Below are 21,478 nucleotides of genomic sequence, written 5' to 3' on the forward strand. Positions count from 1 at the left end.
TTTTTTCCTTTCTTTCTAAATCTCAAGACATACCTAGTCAAAAGTATTTGCTACCGTCTACACGGCCCTTCTAATATCACAGTTTTACCATTTGAATATTGTTTCCATTTCTAAACATGACTTTGTTGGTCATTCATGTACACATAACTTGTAATTACAATATTCCCATTGGTACTTGAAGGCTGCATTACACACAGGTAAGTGTTAATTTTTTCCTTGCACAAGGACATAAGTGTATTTTTCTTTTTATTCTGTCGTCTTGTGACTCCACAGTGTCCCTCATGAACCTTTGTGCTGAGCTTGAACTGTGTGTGTGTGTGTTGAAGCATCCCGTCCTCCTCCCTTCATGTCCGACTTGTCACTGTGCTCCGCAGAACCACGAGCCGCTGCGAGACAATGACTCAGACCTCATCCTGAATGAAGGAGACCTGACGCTGACCTATGGTGACACAGCCATCACAGCCAACGGGGCCTCGTCCTCCTCCGGCCCCGAAGGATCGGGCGGCAGCTGGGGTGTAAACGGCAAACGCAGCGACAGCACGTCAGAGGACGCTCTGGAGAGAGAACTGGACACGCGTGAACATGAATTCTTGAGCCGTGGCACACGTCTCGTTTTCCCCATGGAGGACCACGCTTGACCCCGCCTCCCAAACCTTAAACCATGCCTCCCTGCACTCCATACCTCCAATTTTCTTGCACATTAATCCATCGGACCACCCACGACCCCTCCAAAGAGCTCATGCAGGGGGTCTAAACACTCAAGGGAACAGAAAGATGGAGATCAGGAGGGTTTGTTCTCAGAGAAACAGAGGCGACATAATTGATGCTGTTGCAGACTCCGATTCCGAGTCTGTTCCTGAAAATGTGATTTATAGAAGAAAAAATATATATAAAAAAAAAAAAAAACTGTATATCAGACAGCTTTGGACACTGATTGTCCTTATGCTGAGGGATTGATACTGAATGGTCTCTGCTGCCCTTAACATTTACATTCATACTATCTCTCACACACCGCCCGCCACATATTAACATTTTAGCTTAATAATGTTTTGTTAGCAATGCTGCTACAAACTGGAAATATGATTGACAAATATGATTGAGCCAGTATTTTAGTTTTGTATGAACAGCCAGTATTATGTAATTTGCATTTAAATGCTCGTCTTTCCCATTATGCAAATAAGTGAGCAGCTCATAGTGTTTGTAAATATTCCATGGCAGTGGTTTTCGTGAAAGCTTACAAACACAATGGCAACATTGACATGAGTGCATGCTCATCTCATGACTGCATACGGGAACCTTGTAATACTTAACTCTAGTGAGTTGGAGTTTACACTTCCTGCAATATCTTGGTTGTATGAACGCCAAGTTGATGTGCTGGTTGTTGTAAATGTGAATGTTGATCTGCACAGCGGTGGGACTTGTTTGTTTTATTTTTGAAAACAGCTGGATGCAACCAGAGTGTATGAGCCATGCACTTTAGCTGCAGCAGAGCTGCAGTCCTTGCATGTTTGGCTTTATTATATTAGCATATTAACCACTTGCTCACACTCACAGCCAGAATTTGAGATGCAGAGCGGTGTAATTATCAAGGAGTCTTCAAATCTGCATCTAACATTCCTTTTGCGCCTCCTAAAATTAGAATGTTCTTGAAGGTGGATTTTTCCATATGTACGAGTTGCTGCTATATAGCAGTCGGTGATTCCAAAATCCGGAATCTGGAGTGTTCGGCATAATGTTGACCCGGCTGTTTGTGTTCATACAGTAAACAAGTGGCCTTGTGCCAGTAACCGCCAATGTGCATTCCTTCCATCCTCCGTGTCTAGAAATGAATCACGTTAATGAATGCAAGTCTAAAATACAAGAGTTTAGTTAATAACTAACTTACAGATGTTGGAAATAATTCATTTCGATTTATACTCCACACAATAAACTAACTTTGCACTCTTTCCATTCAGTAACCTTTACAATGCTCTGCACTTGCGCCTGTCTGTTTGCTTGAGGTGTGTGAGGAAATGCATCACTTCAACGGAATCTAGTTCAACATCTGATCAGAGCATAAATGTGAATCAAGGAGATTTGCACTATTTATGTGGAGTTTCGGCTAGCAAATGAGCCTCGTGGGCTTTGTGGCAATCGCAGATTGAGGTGCAGAACCTTAAACCGGCTGTAGCAAAAGACTTGAATTCACATGTGATCCGGCTAAGAAGTCACTCCTCTTCTGAATGACTCTTTCAATCTGTCTGATAGCTTTTTCTTTCTGACCATACTATGGTGGACTTGTGTGTACCTTCAGGAGATGTATCTCCCTCCTGTAGCATTCATCTTTTACTTGCTGTTCTGCATGTCAGTATATAAACAAACAACAAAAATCCAGAATCAAGCTGCCATTTTTTTTGTCTGTGATGTATGAAACCCCAAAATGCTCAGTTTTCCCATTTTTAATCCCTTTTAAGATGCGCTCAACCTGTTAAATAATGCGACAAAACTATGGTATGGATTTTTATCAGTTGTACGTTTATAAAAAAAAAAAAAAAGCCAATGTATCAAAGTGGTCTACAGTAGCAATACCCAAGTAAGGTATTTGATTTATTTTATGTCATTAAATAAGAATAATAAAACAAGAAAACTAGTGTTTACAACAAAATTATGTACAAGTTTTATTTATAAACAGATTTGTTCATTTATTAATTCTGATGGTTCGCGTAACTTTCGAGTAAATGTTGTTTAAAATGGAAAAAAAAAAACGTTAACAATGATAATAGTGTCAATGTTGAGCAGTAAAAGCACAAAAACACCTGTATCTTCAAAGAATGATTGTGTTTTAGATGAGGCGTTCTATTCAGCTATTCAAATTGCAATCATATCTTCTTCATACACAAATGAACATGCCATTCTGCACAGTCTAAAAGCCAAGTGCAGACTTCGTACGAAAAGAACAAACTGGCGATGTCCAGGGGGAACTGGGAAATCTCACACCAGTGAGGGTGTTGAGACTTAGGGGAGAGAAATCAGAATTTCCTTTGGGGTAAAATTCTTTCTTCACTCTTTTCTCTAGATCTTCAGTTCACTGAATTGCACTTTGTGCTTCACAGATAAGTTCTGCATTCATGTTTTTTTTGGGCAGTACCACAGAAACTGGGGTGTCCTTGATGCATAATCCTCTTTTCATACATTGCTGATGATGCCTAAGGAATGCCTAGGAATATTTTCATTATGAAATCCTCCCAGCGAACTGAACACTCAGTGGGATGTCTGTCTGTCTCTGGCACGTAAAGACTCGCTTCTCATGTGTTTGATTATGAGCTGCTGGGGATTGGGCAGGGATTATTGCGGATGAAATCTGGCTGTTAGAACACAAGCCGTTTCATTCTCTCTTGCGGAACGTGTTTCCCCTCTTGTTATTGTTAGTCTTTTTCTTACAGGAGTCTTGTCAGTATCACTTGAGGTCGATGGGTTTGTGAGTGTCTCTCTTCTGTCGTCTACTCTGCGCCCCGTGACGGCACTGTGAGGGAGATCTCGGGGTGTTGCTCCTCAGCTGCATCGGTGTCGTACCTTCTGGTGTAGCTTCATATCAGGCTGTTCCCCCTCTGTTCCTCCAGCACATCAGGCTTCTACAGCAAAGAGGGAAACATAACTTAGTTGTTAAAGCATTAAAGTAAAAAAAAAAAAGTAAAGTCGTGACGTATTGTCAAGTATGGTGACCCATACTCGAAATTGGTGCTCTGCGTTTAACCCATCCAAGTGCACACACACAGCAGTGAGTAGTGAACAAATGCACGCGCACACACACACACACACCGTGAACACACACCCGGAGCAGTGGGCAGCCATGCTGCAGCTCCCGGGGAGCAGTTGGGGGTTCGGTGCCTTGCTCAAGGGCACCTCAGTCGTGGTATTGAGGGTGGAGAGAGCGCTGTACATTCACTCCCCCCACCTACAATCCCTGCCGGCCCGAGACTCGAACCCGCAACCTTTGGATTACGAGTCCGACTCTCTAACCATTAGGCCACGACTTCCCCAATTATTATTATTGATATGGACAGGAGATATTGGGATGTTTACTGAAAACAATTATTTTGTAGAGAATGTCAACAAAGTTTAGTCATAAATGTACAGTGTGTAATTTCTGCATCGCTAGTATTTGTCTCACATTCAGCGTGGCTGTTTATATTGAAACAATGTGTTCCTATAGGCCTACTCATACTGGAAGCAAATACTAGTTTAATAGTTATTAGTATAATATGAATAGCTATATTACTATATTATTTACTAGTATTTAAATTATTATAAATGTAATCTAATATTAGATTATGTACTGTAATATTTGTTTTTTTCATTTTTATTAAACCTCTAAAACAATGCATTATTATTATTATTATTATTAGTAGTCGTATATTTTCATTACATTAATACAATAATGGTAATAATAATGTTAAAATATTATGTTATTAATGTGATATTTATTAATTATATAATTGATATTCAAGTGTTGTTTCTTTTACCCCCCAAAACAGATAACTAGTCTTTTTATTAAACAAGTCATTAAATATATTACAATTATTACTACATTTAATAAATTGATGTTGGATTAATTATAAATTAATATATTGATAAGTTTTTGTTATTAACTCTCCCAACACACACACAAACTGTGTAAATTAATATTTTGATATGATGAAGAATTCGATATGATTTTGATTAACTTATTTTGATCTAATATTAGAATATTACTATATTATTACTTTGTTTTATTTTTATTAAGATCATTATTAAAACATTTTTACATTACACCAATAATAATAAAAGTTAAAATTGTATTAAACAATCTGATATTTATATAATGAAATATTAGATCAATAATAAATTACTAGATTGTTGTTGTTGTTGTGACACCCAAGCAATCAAAAGCTTTTCAAAAATATTATACAAGTCATATTTGAAAATAAGGTTGTGATGAGCTATAGATCTTGGAGGTTGCCTCATCTGGTACCGAGGGACACTTGAGGTCTGCACAGGTCAAGCCGTGTACGTCTGGTGCAAACATGTGTAAGTGTAGTCATGGCAGAGCCCTCACAGATTGAGCTGGTGACCGGCTCAGCTCAGGGAGCACTGGTCCCTCCAGGGACTAACCAAAACAAAGCAGTCCCTATTTAAGCCTGTTCCAACCACGTGTGGTCGGTCTGTTAGGTCACACCAGCCCCCCTCATCACATGACGCTGATAGCGATAACAAAGAAGCCTGTATCATGATCCATCGCTCTGTTATAAAGCACCGTTTACATGCCTCGCCATGAAATCAGACTCGAGCATGACGGCTAATTGATTTGATATGCACCGCTGTCGGATATTTTTACCGGTCACACTGCGGAGAGGATATTTCTGATATGTTGTGCTGACTTTACTGTAGCCGATATAATGGTTAAAAATGCTTTAAGTCAAGTAAAACTGGTCATTTTGCTGACCCATGTCTGTTTGGAAGTTACAAATTTGCCCCACCATATCACTTCCACCTCCCCCGAGTTCAAGAGGACAGTATTAACCCTTTGACTTCACTGGCACCATGTATTAACAGTTTCAGACTGGATCAATGACCCCAGCTAAACTCCACTCTTATAGTGTCTCTTTTTAATGTTCATAATCATTAAATGCTGAATATCTCTGCCCTCGACAGCATTTTTACAGTTACTGACCGAAATGGTACACTTTAATCCAAGGTCTTGTATGTTGACATTAGTTCTTAAAAATAGCTAATATAACAACAAACACTATATTTACTTTATTATTCATTTAGTTTATGATATATAATGCATTACCTAATGTTAATAAATTGAACCACTGCTTAACAGTGTTCCCAATGGTAAAAAATACAATTTTGCACACGAATTGATGATGTTGACACATTTTAGCTAAACGAGAATCCAACTGAAATCTCTAACATCACGTTTTCTCTTCCCAAGAGGACGCTGAACATTATAAAATCAAACTGGATCATTATAGAGATCAGAAATGACACCTTCAACCTTTGTTCTAAAGCTGTCAGTCACTCAGTGTATGTGCATGGCATTCACATACTGCATGACAGCACACTGCCAATAAAATCAATTTACATCTTTACAACTACACTAGTTGCAGTGTTGTATAATCGATCTCGAACTCACACTCTTCTCATCTAACGGGTAGAAGCATTAATGTATAGTCATGCTAGATGAATGTACAACTAATTTAAACTCCGTGCTAATCTAAAGCAGTAGAAAACATGCCCTATCTTATCATGGATGCCATGTTTTGCATTTTGCACACGTCTGTTTGACCTGATAAAGAGTAGTAGATCGCAGTGACCCTGCTACACATTACATGTAAATATAATTAAATTACAATAAATGAAGGGCAATTCCCCTAAAAGTATATTAGAGTATACATATATAATCCATAGTACTTTTCTTTTAGATTTAAAATCAGCTTTACAAAACAATAACACATTAATCCTGTACTTATGTAACTGTATTTCCCTTAATAAAGTACTATATGCAGTATATTTTATAGTGATGGTATCAGATGTAATATGGTACTTTAATATATATATATATATATATATATATGCTTTCAATGAATGCTGTGATACATATACTGATACTAATTCAGTTACCTTATAAAAAGTTTTGGAGGTGGCAATTTTTTTTAAAAGAAGTCTCTTATGCTCATTTATTTGATCAAAAATACAGTTTGTATTTTTGGCAAAAATACGGAAACCGCTGTGCTGGGTAATAATTTTGTAGAAAGTGTGATACATTTTTTTTCAGGATTGTTTGAATAAAAAAGTAAAAAATAGCATAATAGCAAATAAGAATGAGTAGAAATACTTTTGTAACAATATAAATGTCTTTAGTGTAACTTTTGGTCAATTTAATTTGTCCTTGCTGGATAAAAGTAATTAATAATTAAAAAAAACTTACTGACCCCAAACGTTTGTCTAGAAATGCTATGGGTTGCTATAGAATATTTCTGTTGGTGTTAAAGGCATAGCTCACCAAAAATACAAATACTGTTATTTACTCAACCTCAGGTTGTTCCAAACCGGAGTTTCTTTCTTCTGTTGAACACAAAAGAAGATATTTTGAAGAATGTTAGTGACCAAACAGTTAACAGTAACCACTGACTAACACATTATGGAAAAAAGCAAAAAAAAAAAAAAATTGCTACGAAAGTCAATGGCTTCCACATTTGGAACAACACGAGGGTGAGTAAATGATGACAGAATTTTCATTTTTGGGTGAACTATCCCTCTACTACAATTATACACTCTGGAAATCCGTAATAATATTGCAAATTGAACACTAATGTAAAGTGTGACGGGATATACTTGGTCATCATGGTGCCCAAGTAAGTTATCTCACTAAGTTCTGGGACCATAGTTGACATTCAGACACGTGCACATACCATAAACTCATGTTTTGGTGGTTTTAGGTCTTGTCCATGTTCCTCTTCTGATAACCCAGCTGTCTCATGACCTCGCTGCAGTAGGCTTCAACCTGGTTCACCTGCTCCACGTTCAGCCTTTCCCTCCAGGCGTAAATAGCCTCTTTGGCATCTCTGGATGATATGAGGAAAGGTTTATCCGAGGAATAGCCGTGTCCGTGGGTCATGTTCACCACAAACTTCTCCATGGCCGGAGAAAGGGTAAGGTTGGAGAACCGATAGAGCCTCTGGAGCTCGCCCACGGGTCTGAGGACCAGGTCTTCGTATCTCAGCTGCATGTAGTTTCGCTTCACCCACGGCGGAGCGTTCATAACAAGCAACATGTCGTTGAGCCAGTTATCGCATATTAACTCCATCGCGCTCGAGACGTAGTTCTCTGCCCGATGGACCCTGTTGCTAGGCACCAGAAGGCGCTTGTATTTGTCGCTCTGCCTCTTGCTCCTCAGCACCTGTATGCTCTCCTTCACCAGAGCCAGTTTAGACTTCATCCGAGAATTATGCACGGCCCGGGGGTCGCGAAACAACTGGACTATCTGGAGGTTGATGGCGGGGTCTCGCATGAGGGGAACCAGAACCGCCAAATCTAAAACGCGCACGTCTTTGATGACCATCACAGGGTACTTTTTGCACTCTTTCTCCAGCTCTTTGAGGTCTCTGGGCTGGCATTTGCTACACACGTCTCCTTGAACTAAACCAATTTCGTGCTTTTTATACGCTTTGCAGAGAGGCTCGGAGCAAATGACCTTGTTCGTTTTCCAGCCGAAAATAAAAGAGGTGGTTACGTTGGACGAGCCTGCGTAGAGTTTTAACACTGAGAAATCACATCTAAAAAGAGAGTTCATCATGTCTCTCACTGCACCTTGTAAACTGCCCGCGTCTCCGGGATAAAGCGCCTGCCACATATTCCACATGGGCTCGTATAAATAAAACACATCAGGATGCTGATTAAATAATTCCCCTAAAAAAGAAGAGCCTGTCCTCCAGGTTGCGTGGAGGTATATGTGTGTTCTGGACTGACTCCTGTTGCCGTGGTCCTCCACCTCCGTTGAGTTGCCAGTCCTGGTGCTACTCCACAGGGCGATGGTGCTCTCCAGATCGGGACACTTTTGTTGCTGATATCCATCTTTAACGTGGGACGATTTGCTCCGGTAATCTAGTACGTAGGGAATTAAAAGCAGCGCCACGGAGTATCCTAGAATTAAGATGATGTATTTTTTCTGAAGCCTTCTCTTCATGGCCTCAGCGGAGTGAGAGACGCGGATCTCGGCGAACTGCCTCGATGAATACTGTTATATTCCTACAGCAGTAAAGTTTAGAGGGTGGAGTCCCGCCTCCTGTGCCAGGATTGGCTAGCGGAAATTGCTCATAAAAGGATTATGATTGGATAGTTAAGAAGTCACTCATATAGACTGAAGGGCGGAGAAAAAAAATTATATCAATCTCGACTACCTACCAAAATATGAGCACAATTTATTTGTATTTAATATCAATTGATCTTATGAAAAATAATTAACATTACTGTGCGATATATTTGGATATTATTAAAAAGGTAGGTTAAAATACAGAAACGCCAAACCATTGTTTGGGCAAGCTAAACAATGTAATTATTAAATACATTAATTGTATAAATGTATTAACACATGTGATAACTTGGAACATAGGAAATAAAATCACTCAAATTGCAGTGGGTTTTGAAAGTATGCCGAAAAGTACAGTTGAGAAGAGGCGAGCATGCTATCTGATAATATAGTTTTGCGAAATGTGTTACAGCTTTGTTCTGTGACACATCAATTATAAACGTTTTATTTGTTTAAACTGTCCTTTTAGTTGGTATCTTCAGAACTTTTAGAAATAAAACAACAACTTTATGGTAGAATGCTGCACAAACAAAAGTGCATGACATAGTTTTTGTATACTGAAGGTTTTTTCTAGACTGTTATGTGGAGGAAATTTGAAATGAGCACAAGTGTTTTGTCTGGCAGGGTTGTTCTGTTGTGTCGCGTCGTGTTTGGAGTTGTTCGATAGGTGGCAGTAAAGCTCCCTCCGGCGTTATTATTGTTCACACGACACCACAGAAGTAGCATCTGAAGGGATGGAGGCGGCAACAGGGGAAATGACAATAAATGTATTAATGATAATAAAATAAACTCATCTAAACATTGCCCTAAATTCGACATTCGCCATCGGATTATATTCGAGAGACATACGCATGTTTTCGATTCATCTCTGGCATGTAGAGAACACCCTTGACATGAGTTTGTTGTTTTGCTAGCCGCAGCTGTTGACAACGGCTAGCCTCTGTCAGCACCACTATCACAAAAGCAGGTTTGTGTTATATACATCTATCTATCTATCTATCTATCTATCTATCTATCTATCTATCTATCTATCTATCTATCTATCTATCTATCTATCTATCTATCTATCTATCTATCTATCTATCTATCTATCGACACAAAGCAAAGGCAGTCATTTTTTGCCTGTGTTTCAGCTGAACCTTGAATTATCAGAATGGCTCACTGGAGCAGGTTTGAGAAGGAGCTGGAGCTTGAGACCAGGAGACTCATCTCACATTATACTTCCATTCAGGATGAGGAAGATCAGAACTTCCAAATGGCTCTGAAATTTGCCTGGTCCAATTTCAAGTAAGTATTTTTCAAGTGCATTTATTTAGCACTTTAATGTATTTGTGAAAAGGACACTGAAGAGGAAATGGTGGGAAATACAAAATCAAAAAAACAAAATGTGTATAAAAACTGTAAATGAGTTTGGAGCCCTAGCTTGAATTAAAACGAAATAATAGTTTTTCCTTTTGCAATTAATGTTTTATTTTTTGCACATAAAAAAAAAAAAAAAAACGAAAGCTGTCATATTTTCCCCCCTTTGGATAGGTTTCATCGTTTCCTTGATGCCAACAGACATAATATACAGCGCTCCATTAATGGGTTAGTCTGAAGCTTTGAACAATTCTGGGCACTCTTTTGTGATATGCTGATATTATAATATTTTTATTATTAATTATTCTGGTTTTTCTTTCTCCCAGGATTCATGAGAAACTCATGGTCCACTCTGACTTAAGTAAAGCAGAGAGTTGGTTACGGCTTACTGAAGAATTTCTCAGTTCTCCTCTTCCTAATACTGAGGGAACCAAGGTGGGATAACACTAACATCATTCAGACAATTCTTAGAACCCTACATGTGCTGAATGTCTATTACTCTGTCTGTTTTCAGACTGATGTCCACTATAGTGTGCTGGGTTTATTGCTTCACCTGTCTGACTCCCCATCCAACACAAACTACTGCGAAAGACCTAGACTGAAAGAAACAGGTCCGGCTTTTCTTTAGTGTCAACACATGCATACTGTTGGACAATACTGCTATTAATGTATCTACAAATTAATGTTTATTTTTCTTTCAGAGAAAGAAGACAAGTTTGATTGGGCCAAGTACCTTATGGAAGGAGAAGATCTTGACACTGGACCCTTTCCAGACACTCCAGTGAGTGATTGATATTACACTACTAGATCAGATCTGGTTTAGCATCATATAATAAAAGGCTGATTAGTCATTACTTTTCAGTTTATTAATCTAAATATTTGTCCTTGCTCTTTAATTAAATGGTTGATTTTATTTTTATTTTTTTAATCAGATGGTTTTGCCTTTTGAAGTATATTTAAAATATTTAAAACATGCAAATTTTTGTATATTTATTTGAAGTAAAATACTGTCAAATTCTGCTTAAAATAACAAAGCCACTAAGTAAACAAAGCAATGTTATTTTAGTATCACTGATATACGAATATAGTTTTTGATAACATTTTGAATTAGATTTAATGTTTTTTTAAATTTTTGTTGTTATTTTTGCTATTTTATAAAACATAGTTTTTATTAATTTCTGTTTATTAGATTTAGTTTAGTTTTAGTTGTTGTTAAATGTAAAGTTAAACTAAACACAAATGAGAAATGTTGCCTTGGTAACTCTTTTTATTTAAAGTAACACATTTTAAAAAATGTTTTTAGTTAACTATAATAACTTAGAAAATTCTTCTGACAAAGAAGAATTATGTTTATTAATTTTAATTTATTTGCAGCAATACAAAGTAATTAACAACAATATTTGCTTGCATATTTAATGAAACATTTTTAAACCAATTTAAAAATTCTGACCTGATCAATGCTATTCTATACTATATTGACTATAGTTAGCCATATTATCCATTACAAAGTACCACGGAGCATTTCATCTTTTGGCAGGAGTGGTCTGAGGATGTGAGTGAAGAAGAAGATAGCCAGCAGCCCCTGAGCAGAGAGGATTCTGGTATACAGGTGGACAGAACACCACAGGAGGACCACGAGCAGAATGACAAGACTGTCCAAGTCACCTGGACCGGTAAGGGACAGTATCAGCACATTTTCTCATAGTAGCCCTCAGTTAATGAAGGTTGTTTTCAGGACTCCTAGTTCTTACTGAATCTTGTTTTTGTAGTGGGCGAGCCAGACTCCAGGGCTTGGTTGGAGCAGCATATTGTCACTTCGTATTGGGTTCCCAACTCTCCCCGCTTTCCACACAGCCTCCACCTGCACTCCAATCTCTACAATGTCTGGTAAGACATTTTTGCTTCTAATGGTTTGTTCGCTTTCTTCATCACAAGGCCATTAATTTGGACTTTCTGTCATGATTTAATAAGATTTCATAAGCAAATACTGTTTAATTGAGAGTTTATTTGAGAGTAATGTTGTAATTTTGCATATCGCTCTCTTTCTCTCCAGGGATCAGCACCTGTATAACACTGGGCCTCTCTACCTGCCTGAGGAGAAGTCTTTTGTTACAGAGACACAAGTGATTCGGGAAACTCTTTGGTATGATATACATATACATTGGGGAAAAAAATGATTTGATCCCCTGCTGATTTGGTACGTCTGCCTACTGACAAAGACATGATCAGTCTATAATTTAAATGGCAGGTTTATTTGAACAGTGAGAGACAGAATAACAACAAAAAAATCCTGAAAAATGCATTTCAAAAAAAGTTATAAACTGATTTGCATTTTAATGAGTGAAATAAGTATTTGACCCCTTCGCAAAACATGAATTAGTACTGGGTAGCAAAACCCTTGTTGGCAATCACAGAGGTCAGATGTTTCTTGTAGTTGGCCACCAGGTTTGCACACATCTCAGGAGGGATTTTGTCCCACTCCTCTACAGATCCTCTCCAAGTCATTAAGGTTTCGAGGCTGACGTTTGGCAAGTCGAACCTTCAGCTCCCTCCACAGATTTTCTATTCGATTTAAAGGTGGGGTATGTATTTTTAAAAAAACGCTTTAGAAAACTGAGTCGGGCCGAGTACCAAAACAAACTTGTGGCCAATAAGCAGTAAGGCGCGTGTCTACTCCTGATGCAGAGGAGAGAGTGTTCGGTGCACAGGATGGATATTAGCCGAGCGACAAAAAACAAAAGAGGAAAACGTCTGCGGAAAAAAAGAAGGCTTACGATAAGGAAAGACATGGGACCCGTGTAAATATCGTATCAGCTTTCCAGTGCTGGAGAGAACTCAAGGAGTGGAAGGCCTGTGATCGGATGCCGAGGTTGCTTTGTTTCTTCTCGATAGGTGAGTAACACCGTGTCTACACCGGACACGACGGTTGCCGCACCGCAACAGCTAAAGACTGTACATGGCCCCGTCCATCGTCCCTTTGACGCGGCAGTTGTCCTGTCCCCTTAGCAGAAAAACACCCCCAAAGCATAATGTTTCCACCTCCATGTTTGACGGTGGGGATGGTGTTCTTGGGGTCATAGGCAGCATTCCTCCTCCTCCAAACACGGCGAGTTGAGTTGATGTCAAAGAGTTTTTGGTCTCATCTGACCACGACACTTTCACCCAGTTCTCCTCTGAATCATTGGCAAACTTCAGATGGGCCTGTACATGTGATCTCTTTAGCAGGGGGACCTTGCGGGCTCTGCAGGGTTTCAGTCCTTCACAGCGTAGTGTGTTACCAATTGTTTTCTTGGTGACTGTGGTCAGCCACGACCCATTTTCAATGTTCTTACTGAGGGAAGGAGGTTGTTGCCCAAAATCTCGCGATACATGGCCCCATCCATCCTCCCCTCAATACAGTGCAGTCGTCCTGTCCCCTTTGCAGAAAAGCACCCCCAAAGCATGATGTTTCCACCCCCATGCTTCACGGTTGGGATGGTGTTCTTGGGATTGCACTCATTCTTCTTCTTCCTCCAAACACGGCGAGTGGAGTTTATACCAAAAGTTCTATTTTGGTCTCATCTGACCACATGACCTTCTCCCATGCCTCCTCTGGATCATCCGGATGGTCTTTGGCAAACTTCAGATGGGACTGGACATGTGCTGGCTTGAGCAGGGGGACCTTGCGCACGCTGAAGGATGTTAATCCATGACGGTGTAGTGTGTTACTAATGGTAACCGTTGAGACTGTGGTCCCAGCTCTCTTCTGGTCATTGACCAGGTCCTCCCGTGTAGTTCTAGGCTGATCCCTCACCTGTCTCAGGATCATTGATACTCTGAGGCGAGACCTTGCATGGAGCCCCAGTCCGAGTGAGATTGACAGTCATCTTGAATTTCTTCCATTTTCTAATAATTGCGCCAACAGTTGTTGCCTTCTTTGGTCAGAATTGCAGTTCTGAAATGGGTTTTGTTTTCTCAAGATTACATCTGGTCTGGTTGCTAACACATGTATGTTTACTTACCCAGAAGAGAATGTATAACAAAGATGATTGACAGCTCATATCAAGGTTTTTGCAGTAGGAAGGATCACGTGTTCTTTTCTGCCTCTCCTCAGGCTCTTCTCTGGTGTAAAGAAACTTTTCATTTTCCAGCACAATGATGGCAAGGTGACTGTGAGGAATGATGTGGTGGTCACACATCTAACTAATGTGAGTGGAGACTGGTTTTTATGTCTGTATTTATAGGGATAAACTCAAACACAGACATTAATTAATAAAAAATATTACATTACAAAAAGCCAAATGACAAATTTTGTGTGTGAGAGAGAGAGAGAAAAAAACTAATTTTTCTAATTTACAATAAAATTTCAAAGATTTAAAAAATAATTATATTAAAATTAGATGGTTTTAGTTTAATTCTAGTAATATAATCATATTACGATAACTAATGAGAGAGTGTTTGAATTATATTGTTATTATGAATACTTATGAAATTGTGCAACAGAGAACCAAATGACTGGTTCAAAGTGCTTTTTTTAATGAATGTATGTGTTTTCGTACAGAACTGTCTTCACTCTGTACTGGAGCACATAGCAGCATATGGGCAGGCTGTTTCCCAACTGCAAAAGTTTATTGATGAAGTGACCGGTCACAGTGCAGAGCCCTGTCCTCCAGGTCTTAACTCTTCCTCCTCTTCATCCTCCAAGAAGAGCTCTGATCCTCCCTTTAGGACCTACCAAGCATTCGTGTGGGCCCTGTATAAATACTTCACCAGCTTTAAAGAAGAGCTCAATACTATCGAGAAAGACATTATTGCCAAAGGTCGGTTTTTCTTTGTGCCCTCGCTCTAAATATATATATATATATATATTTCGAAGTTGTAAAAAAAAAAAGTGTGTATGTTTAATATGAAATGGAAGTATGTTTTACAAGAAAATATTATTTCAGTTTTTTTTACTTCAAAAATTCATGTTTAATTCAATGTTACTTGGTGTTTTTGTAATTATGTGAAATTTACTAGCAGTTTCTGAGTGAAGGTTGTTTTAAAGTAAATCCTATACCATTTGTGTTCAGTGTGTAAATGTATTCTCAGTTATTTTTTAGTTGTTATAGTATTGATTCTGTGATGATTCTTCATAGATGAGACAGTGACTCTGTCATCTGTGCTGGAACGGCTCAGTCCTCACCTGGCTCAGATCACCATGCTGCACAGGGTTTTCTGCACAGGAGTGGCTGATGTGCCACCCGGAACGCCCAATGTATTACGAGCCTCACACTTACTCAACACACTCTACAAGGCCATAATAGAGTATGACAGCGTGGGTGAGGCCTCTGAGCAGTCTGTAAGTGTGTCTGTTTTCAATGTTGAGCATTAGATGCATAAATTTGTACATTTATCAGTGTACCGCTCTTTTTTTCAGCTTATTATAAAAAGATCACAAAATGATGCTGTTTTTTCTCCTTCCAATCAGGTGGCGCTCCTTTTCTCTCTCTGGGTAGAAACGGTCAGGCCATACCTTGAGATTGTAGATGAATGGATCTTTCACGGTCACTTATTTGACCCCGCTAAAGAGTTCATAATTCAAAGGTATAAAACAAAAACCTTAAATGTGTGTGTACATTACCATTCAAAACTTTGAATTAAAAAAATTAAGTAGAAAAAAAAATAAATCATGGTTTCCTCAAGAACTGTGTTCAAATATTAAAGAATGTTTCTTGATCACCAACTATATATTATATAGCATATTAGAATGATTTCCTAAGGATCATGTGACAATGAAGACTAGAGTAATGGCTGCTGAAAATTTAGCTTTGCCGTCACAGGAATAAATTACATTTTAAAATAGAAAACTGTTATAAATAAAAAATTGCAGTAAACTTTAAGAGATCTATTTATTTTTATTGTATTGTTGATCAAATAAATGCAGCCTTGATAGGAGTAAGATAATTCTTTCAAAAACATTTAAAAATCTTAGAAAAACAGTTTGAATGGTGAGGAATTGCTTACAGTCAGCTGGTCATTATCGCAAAATAAACCACTTTTTAGGGTGATGCAAGACCCTTCAGTGTTGTGTCAGGGTGCTTTTCACTCTTTTGGGGTTTAATTTGCTCTAACCACTGTCTGCATCCACCTTATCCTGCTAAATACCCACCTGCTTATCAAATAAATAAACACATGGACATGTTTACTAGGAACAAAGATGTACCAGTAAACCACAGGGACTTCTGGTATGCCACTTACACGCTGTATAGTGTGTCTGAGACGGTGGAGAGCGAGGAGAGGCTCAGCGACGCTGCTAGTGGAAGCTCTGGTGGAGAGCAGGCGTCCAGCAGCAGACAGCACACCATGGTGTCCTTCCTCAAGCCTGTGCTCAAGCAGATCATCATGGCTGGCAAATCCATGCAGCTGCTGAAGAACCTGGACTGCAAGGAGACCGAGCACCAAGATGGCTCCTCCAGAGGTCAGTGTCAGAGAGGATAAGTTTAAATTAAGTTCATTTTTAGTAGTATTTATAGTTTTTTTCCCCCCCAGTATTAGTTTCAGTGCTTGTCTTGTATAACATGAAATTTGTTCCCTCTGCCTATGACGACACATGCAAAATACAAAGTTGTCAAATATAACAGCACTGTAGCAGTTACTGATAATGACATGTGCTATAAATGTACCAGTGCTGCTACATTTAGCAGTAACTTTGCATCCATGGACATATATGATTCAGCATCATGAACTGCATCTACGTAGATCTAGCGTCAGCAGGAGGTTGCGTCAGAGAACAACTAGTCACCAATCTGTGTTCATGGCACAGACTTAGAAATATAGTCAAGGCCTTTGTAGATTAAATCTTTGTAGATAAATTTTTGTAGATTAAATCTGACAGTATATATATATATATATATATACACACACACAGTGGTGTGAAAAAGTGTTGCCCCCCCCCCCCCCTCCTGATTTTTTTGCATGTTTGTCACACTTTAATGTTTCAGATCATCAAATAAATATTAATCAAAGATAGCACAAGTAAACACAACATGCAGTTTTTAAATGAAGGGTTTTTTTTTTATGAAGGGAAAACAAAATCCAAACCCACATGGCCCTGTGTGAAATTTTAAACGTCATATTTCTAGAACTATAGAAGTCAAGGAAATTAATACAATATAAAAAAAGTCATGTGCATTTGCATAATGAATAAGCATTTTTAATATGAAGCTCTTAAATATTTTGAGTAGAAATTGCTGAGAAATGGCCAGTTCAAAATAATTTAAAAAGATTGAATGCTTTTGTGATATATTCCCATAATCAAGGGGAAAAGTCAAATAAATTCTTTATTTAACCCTGAAGAACATTCAGTTCTTGAATCTACTGAAATTACGGAATGTAACTATTTTAATTTAGTTATTTTATATTTATAAAAAAATTAAATCAAGCTGCTGTCATTAAAGCAGAAGTACCAGAAATGTCTTCGCTTACGTGCTGGTTCTTCAAATTTTGTCTTTGAACAACTTTGGCCTTGGAGTCAAAAAAGTTATGAACCTTTAAGTTAAATGAGACTAATTTAATTTGTAATGTCTTTACAGTGTTTCATAGAGACTGTTGCGTCGTTACTTATCTGTAATTCTATTATGTTTTCATCCATATTGTTTTCTACTTTCAGTTTATTTTTTGTTGCATGCTCACATTTGTTTTTGTCTTAACTTAATTTTTATAATCTTTCTTATAGCCTACTATGTCTTAACAATGAATAATGGTGAATTAATTCTGTCTCTCTGCAGATGCCGAAAGAAAGAGTCTGTACACGCTCTTTTTGGAATCAGTGCAGACACGTCTTCGGCATGGAGAAGACTCACCCACCAATACGGTTACCGAGCAACAGGCCACTAAGAGGAGTCTTATCAAGATGCAGTCCATTGTAGCACGTCATCTGGAGCTGGACGACATCCATGACCCCCTACTGGCCATTAATTTTGCAAGGTAACAGCAGAATACAGAATAAATTATTTGGCGTCACTGAAGTTCCCACAAAGAGCAAAGATGCTAAATATAGGTTCAAGTTTTGAAAGATTTCAATTATATAAAGACACTGAACTATGTTTGGTCAGTCACAATTTAATTAGCTTGTTTTCCATTGAAGTAATGTGTGTTATCTCTTGCAGGCTTTATTTAGAGCAGAACGACTTCCATGAGAAATTCTCTGGCGGGAATGTGATTTTGGACCGCTCCTCTGAGTCTGTGACATGTCAGACGTTTGAGCTTACACTCCGCTCCTGTTTGTATCCACATATTGAGAGGAGATACGTCGAATGCTGTGGGAACCTCATGAGAACCCTGAAAAAAGACTACAGGTGAGATTGAATCCTTTGTGCGTGAACTTCACAATGTTGCTTTGTAGCGCATTTATCCTTAACCCTCTCATTTTTATCTTAGGCTTCTTGGGTACTTGCAGGCCATGAGAAACTACTTCCTGTTGGAAGCTGGGGATACCATGTATGATTTCTACACAGCCATCTTTGACAAAGTTCTGGAGAAGGAGAGCTGGCAGCAGCTGGCATTCCTCAATGTGCAGCTTCAAGAGGCTGTTGGACAGCGCCACCCAGAGGACAGCAGCAGGTACTGCACATGAATATCTAGAGATCCTATGGTTTCAGGCAATCAACCCTGCCTGATACCACTCCGTATCCTGTGATTATTTATTTTTCTGTCTCACATTCTTCTCATGATTCCAGGTTGTCTATATTTCTTGAAACTATTGACCCTGCAAGAAAAAAACAGCCAGTGAATAACCTTGATGGTCTTACGCTGAGTTATAAGGTTTCATAAACATTTAGCTTTTTATGGTTTGAAGAGTGTAATAACACAATATTTTTTATCATAGTTTTTTGTATAAATTATGCATTTTATTTGAATGCCTTTTTATATTCTCTCACCAGATTCCATGGCCTGTTGATATTGTTATTAGTTCAGAGTGTCAGAAAATCTACAATCAGGTCTTCCTACTGCTGCTTCAGATCAAATGGGCCAAATATAGCCTGGACACATTACGATTCAGTGGTGAGTTATGATTTCCCTTCTAAAGTTTTCATTACTTCTGTTTATTTGTCATTAAAGGAGAGAGAAGTAAAGCTAGTGGATATTATTACAAAAAGGATAAGCTATTAAATGGCAGTAAGATATCGACGTACTTCATATTTATGTAAATTCATATTTCCATTGTATCTCATTTTAGTTCAGTGATCACAGTACTTTCAAATCAGCATGGGTTTAATTCACTAGTTCAGATGAGATCTTAATATAGAGTCTTCCCACAGATTTGACAGTAGCCGCTAAGATGCAAGAAGGAGGCCAGTCTGAGGAAAGCACAGCCAAAGAGCCCATAAACCAGCAGATTCACAGGATGTTTCTCCTGAGGGTCAAACTCATGCACTTTGTCAACAGCCTGCATAACTACATTATGACAAGGGTAGGTCTGAGATACATAAAATAGGTTTTATTTATTTGCAGCAGAGATCAGACTTTCTTACCTTGTAGACATAAACCTTGCTACATTTCATTCGCAGATCCTGCATAGTACAGGTCTAGAATTTCAACACCAAGTACAGGAAGCGAAGGATCTGGACCAGCTCATCAAAATCCACTACCGATACTTGTCCACCATTCATGACAGATGTCTGCTCAGAGAGAAAGTGAGCAGGATATATACACAGAATGTGTCTGTCAAAAAAAAACGATTTTGGTTAATTTTTGCTTTCTTATTAATTCAGTAAGCTGTCTTCCCCATGATGGTTGGACTAGTTTTTACTTTTAAACCGTTATATACGTTTGAGTTATTTACGATCCATCAATTCAGGTTACTTTGTCTTTGCAGGTCAGTTTTGTCAAGGAAGCCATCATGAAAGTGCTGAATTTAGTTCTCATCTTCTCAGACAGATGGCAAGCTGGCTTTGGGGCTTGGAAGTAAGTTAAAACTCTTACATCATGTATGGAATCTCTTTAGATGTTTCAGTCTATCTACTTGTCCTCATCTTGAAGCTTTCACTTCATTTTGATGAGGATGAGGTTTTACTTCCTTTTTCAGATTTTTACCATTCGTTAAAAATGTAACTTTTTTTTCCTCAGAATAGAGTCGATTGACAAAATGGAGTCGGACTTTAAAAACTGTCACATGTTTCTGGTGACTATTTTAAACAAGGCTGTGTGCAGAGGCTCATTTCCTCATTGTAAGTCATACAGTGCTGTGCATTTTAAAATAACTGTGTGAATCTCACTAACCCTGTTCAGATGTCGTCTGTAGTTAACTCCAAATGACAATATACTGTAATGCAAACAAGAGCAGTACATTATTGAAATACTGTAAAGTATTTGTGCTATTTGTTGTATTTAATTTAATGATTATCACAGAATAAAAAATAAGAAACAAATGTCCCAATGCAAAAACAAATTACATTATAGCATCTTTAAAATTATTTCCTTTTTTTTCTTTTTTCAGTGACTAATGTGTGAAGACAGAAATTAGTTTTACTCATCATATGTTCCTGTTTTCTTTTACAGTGGAGTCCCTGGCATTGTCGCTAATGGCTGGATTTGAACAGTGTTAACAGATTAAACATGGATTCAATTCAGAGCATTGAACACGAGGCAGATTATTTATTGTACTGCTGCATGATGGCTACTGTACTGTTCTTGTTTGTCTCTACCAGGATATCTGACATCATAGCACATGAGAGAGACAAAATTACAATGGCACTACATTGGTACAGAAGTAGCACTTTGTGTCTGTAAACAGTGAAACTTGTGTTAAATTGTCTGTGTCTACAGCACAGTTGCTGCATCAAGATACTTAACGTAATGTTTTGTGGACAATCTGACTGTTTGTATTTCAGCGTTGTTGGCCTGTGTTATGGCTCAATATGTCAGATGTAAATATAAAAGTCCTCTACATGCAGTGGAAATGTGAAGCGCACATGACAAAAGCAATTTCTTTTGCAGGTGGTCTAATTATGTATATTACATGCAGCAGTGAAAATAAAACCTTAAAACTCAAGTTTAAATACTGTACATAATATAAACTGAAAATTGTACGCTACCATTTGTATACAGTTCAAGCCTATATTTGTATGTGTTGTTGTTGCTTAAGGCCTTTTTCATTGTGCTGAATGGATTGCATATTTTAAATTAAATTGCCATTACTTTGAGATACAATGCTGCCTCATACTTTTTTTTTTTTCTAATACGCGACTGTTTTAATTCAGGAGTTTCTTTTTTTTTTTTTAAATAAATTATTACTTTTATTTAGCGAGAATGCATTAAATTGAA

General features: G+C 38.1%; 3 protein-coding genes across 5 annotated transcripts in view; 2 read left to right on the plus strand and 1 right to left on the minus strand.

Annotated features, from left to right (window-relative positions):
• The window catches only part of LOC306879489 (sodium/hydrogen exchanger 7-like), a 36,806-nt gene extending 34,434 nt beyond the window's left edge, over positions 1-2,372 (plus strand). For both annotated transcript variants that reach the window (XM_079432476.1, XM_079432475.1), the window contains one exon: positions 375-2,372. In XM_079432476.1, the coding sequence (XP_079288602.1) occupies positions 375-638 (264 nt within the window). In that variant the 3' untranslated portion in view covers positions 639-2,372. The remainder of the gene's footprint in view (positions 1-374) is intronic.
• Positions 2,373-2,495: 123 nt separating this feature from the next.
• On the minus strand, positions 2,496-8,796 carry LOC306879491 (carbohydrate sulfotransferase 7-like). 2 transcript variants are annotated; one of them, XR_013785017.1, is made up of 3 exons: positions 7,437-8,796; positions 7,028-7,089; positions 2,496-3,611 (listed from the first exon to the last, which is right to left on the minus strand). XR_013785017.1 is itself a non-coding variant. In XM_079432477.1 (2 exons), the coding sequence occupies exon 1, from the start codon at positions 8,708-8,710 to the stop codon at positions 7,460-7,462; it is 1,251 nt and encodes a 416-aa protein (XP_079288603.1). In that variant the 5' UTR covers positions 8,711-8,796; the 3' UTR covers positions 2,496-3,611; positions 7,437-7,459. The 2 variants fall into 2 exon arrangements, 1 of the variants encoding a protein (XP_079288603.1); XM_079432477.1 differs by lacking the exon at positions 7,028-7,089.
• Positions 8,797-9,536: 740 nt separating this feature from the next.
• On the plus strand, positions 9,537-21,362 carry LOC306879015 (gamma-tubulin complex component 5-like). The gene is made up of 24 exons (XM_079431677.1): positions 9,537-9,800; positions 9,967-10,120; positions 10,367-10,420; positions 10,519-10,627; positions 10,707-10,803; positions 10,894-10,973; positions 11,730-11,865; positions 11,962-12,079; positions 12,246-12,335; positions 14,286-14,379; positions 14,733-14,991; positions 15,310-15,512; positions 15,642-15,757; positions 16,363-16,631; positions 17,941-18,139; positions 18,322-18,510; positions 18,593-18,775; positions 18,892-18,976; positions 19,096-19,216; positions 19,474-19,625; positions 19,723-19,848; positions 20,031-20,119; positions 20,282-20,382; positions 20,714-21,362. Exons 2-24 carry the CDS (start codon positions 9,987-9,989, stop codon positions 20,758-20,760), a joined length of 3,051 nt encoding a protein of 1,016 aa, XP_079287803.1. The 5' UTR covers positions 9,537-9,800; positions 9,967-9,986; the 3' UTR covers positions 20,761-21,362.
• Positions 21,363-21,478: the final 116 nt, after the last annotated feature.

This window comes from Barbus barbus (assembly GCF_936440315.1).
Source record: "Barbus barbus genome assembly, chromosome: 13".
Taxonomy (NCBI): Eukaryota; Metazoa; Chordata; class Actinopteri; order Cypriniformes; family Cyprinidae; genus Barbus; species Barbus barbus.

Excerpts from the sequence above, each read along its gene's own strand:
- LOC306879491 (XM_079432477.1), bottom strand. The coding sequence starts at position 8,710 with ATGAAGAGAAGGCTTCAGAAAAAATACATCATCTTAATTCTAGGATAC.
- LOC306879015 (XM_079431677.1), top strand. The coding sequence starts at position 9,987 with ATGGCTCACTGGAGCAGGTTTGAGAAGGAGCTGGAGCTTGAGACCAGG. Across the intron at positions 12,080-12,245 it reads TCCAATCTCTACAATGTCTG|GGATCAGCACCTGTATAACA; the intron begins GTAAGACATTTT and ends CTTTCTCTCCAG. Across the intron at positions 18,977-19,095 it reads GTCTTACGCTGAGTTATAAG|ATTCCATGGCCTGTTGATAT; the intron begins GTTTCATAAACA and ends TTCTCTCACCAG.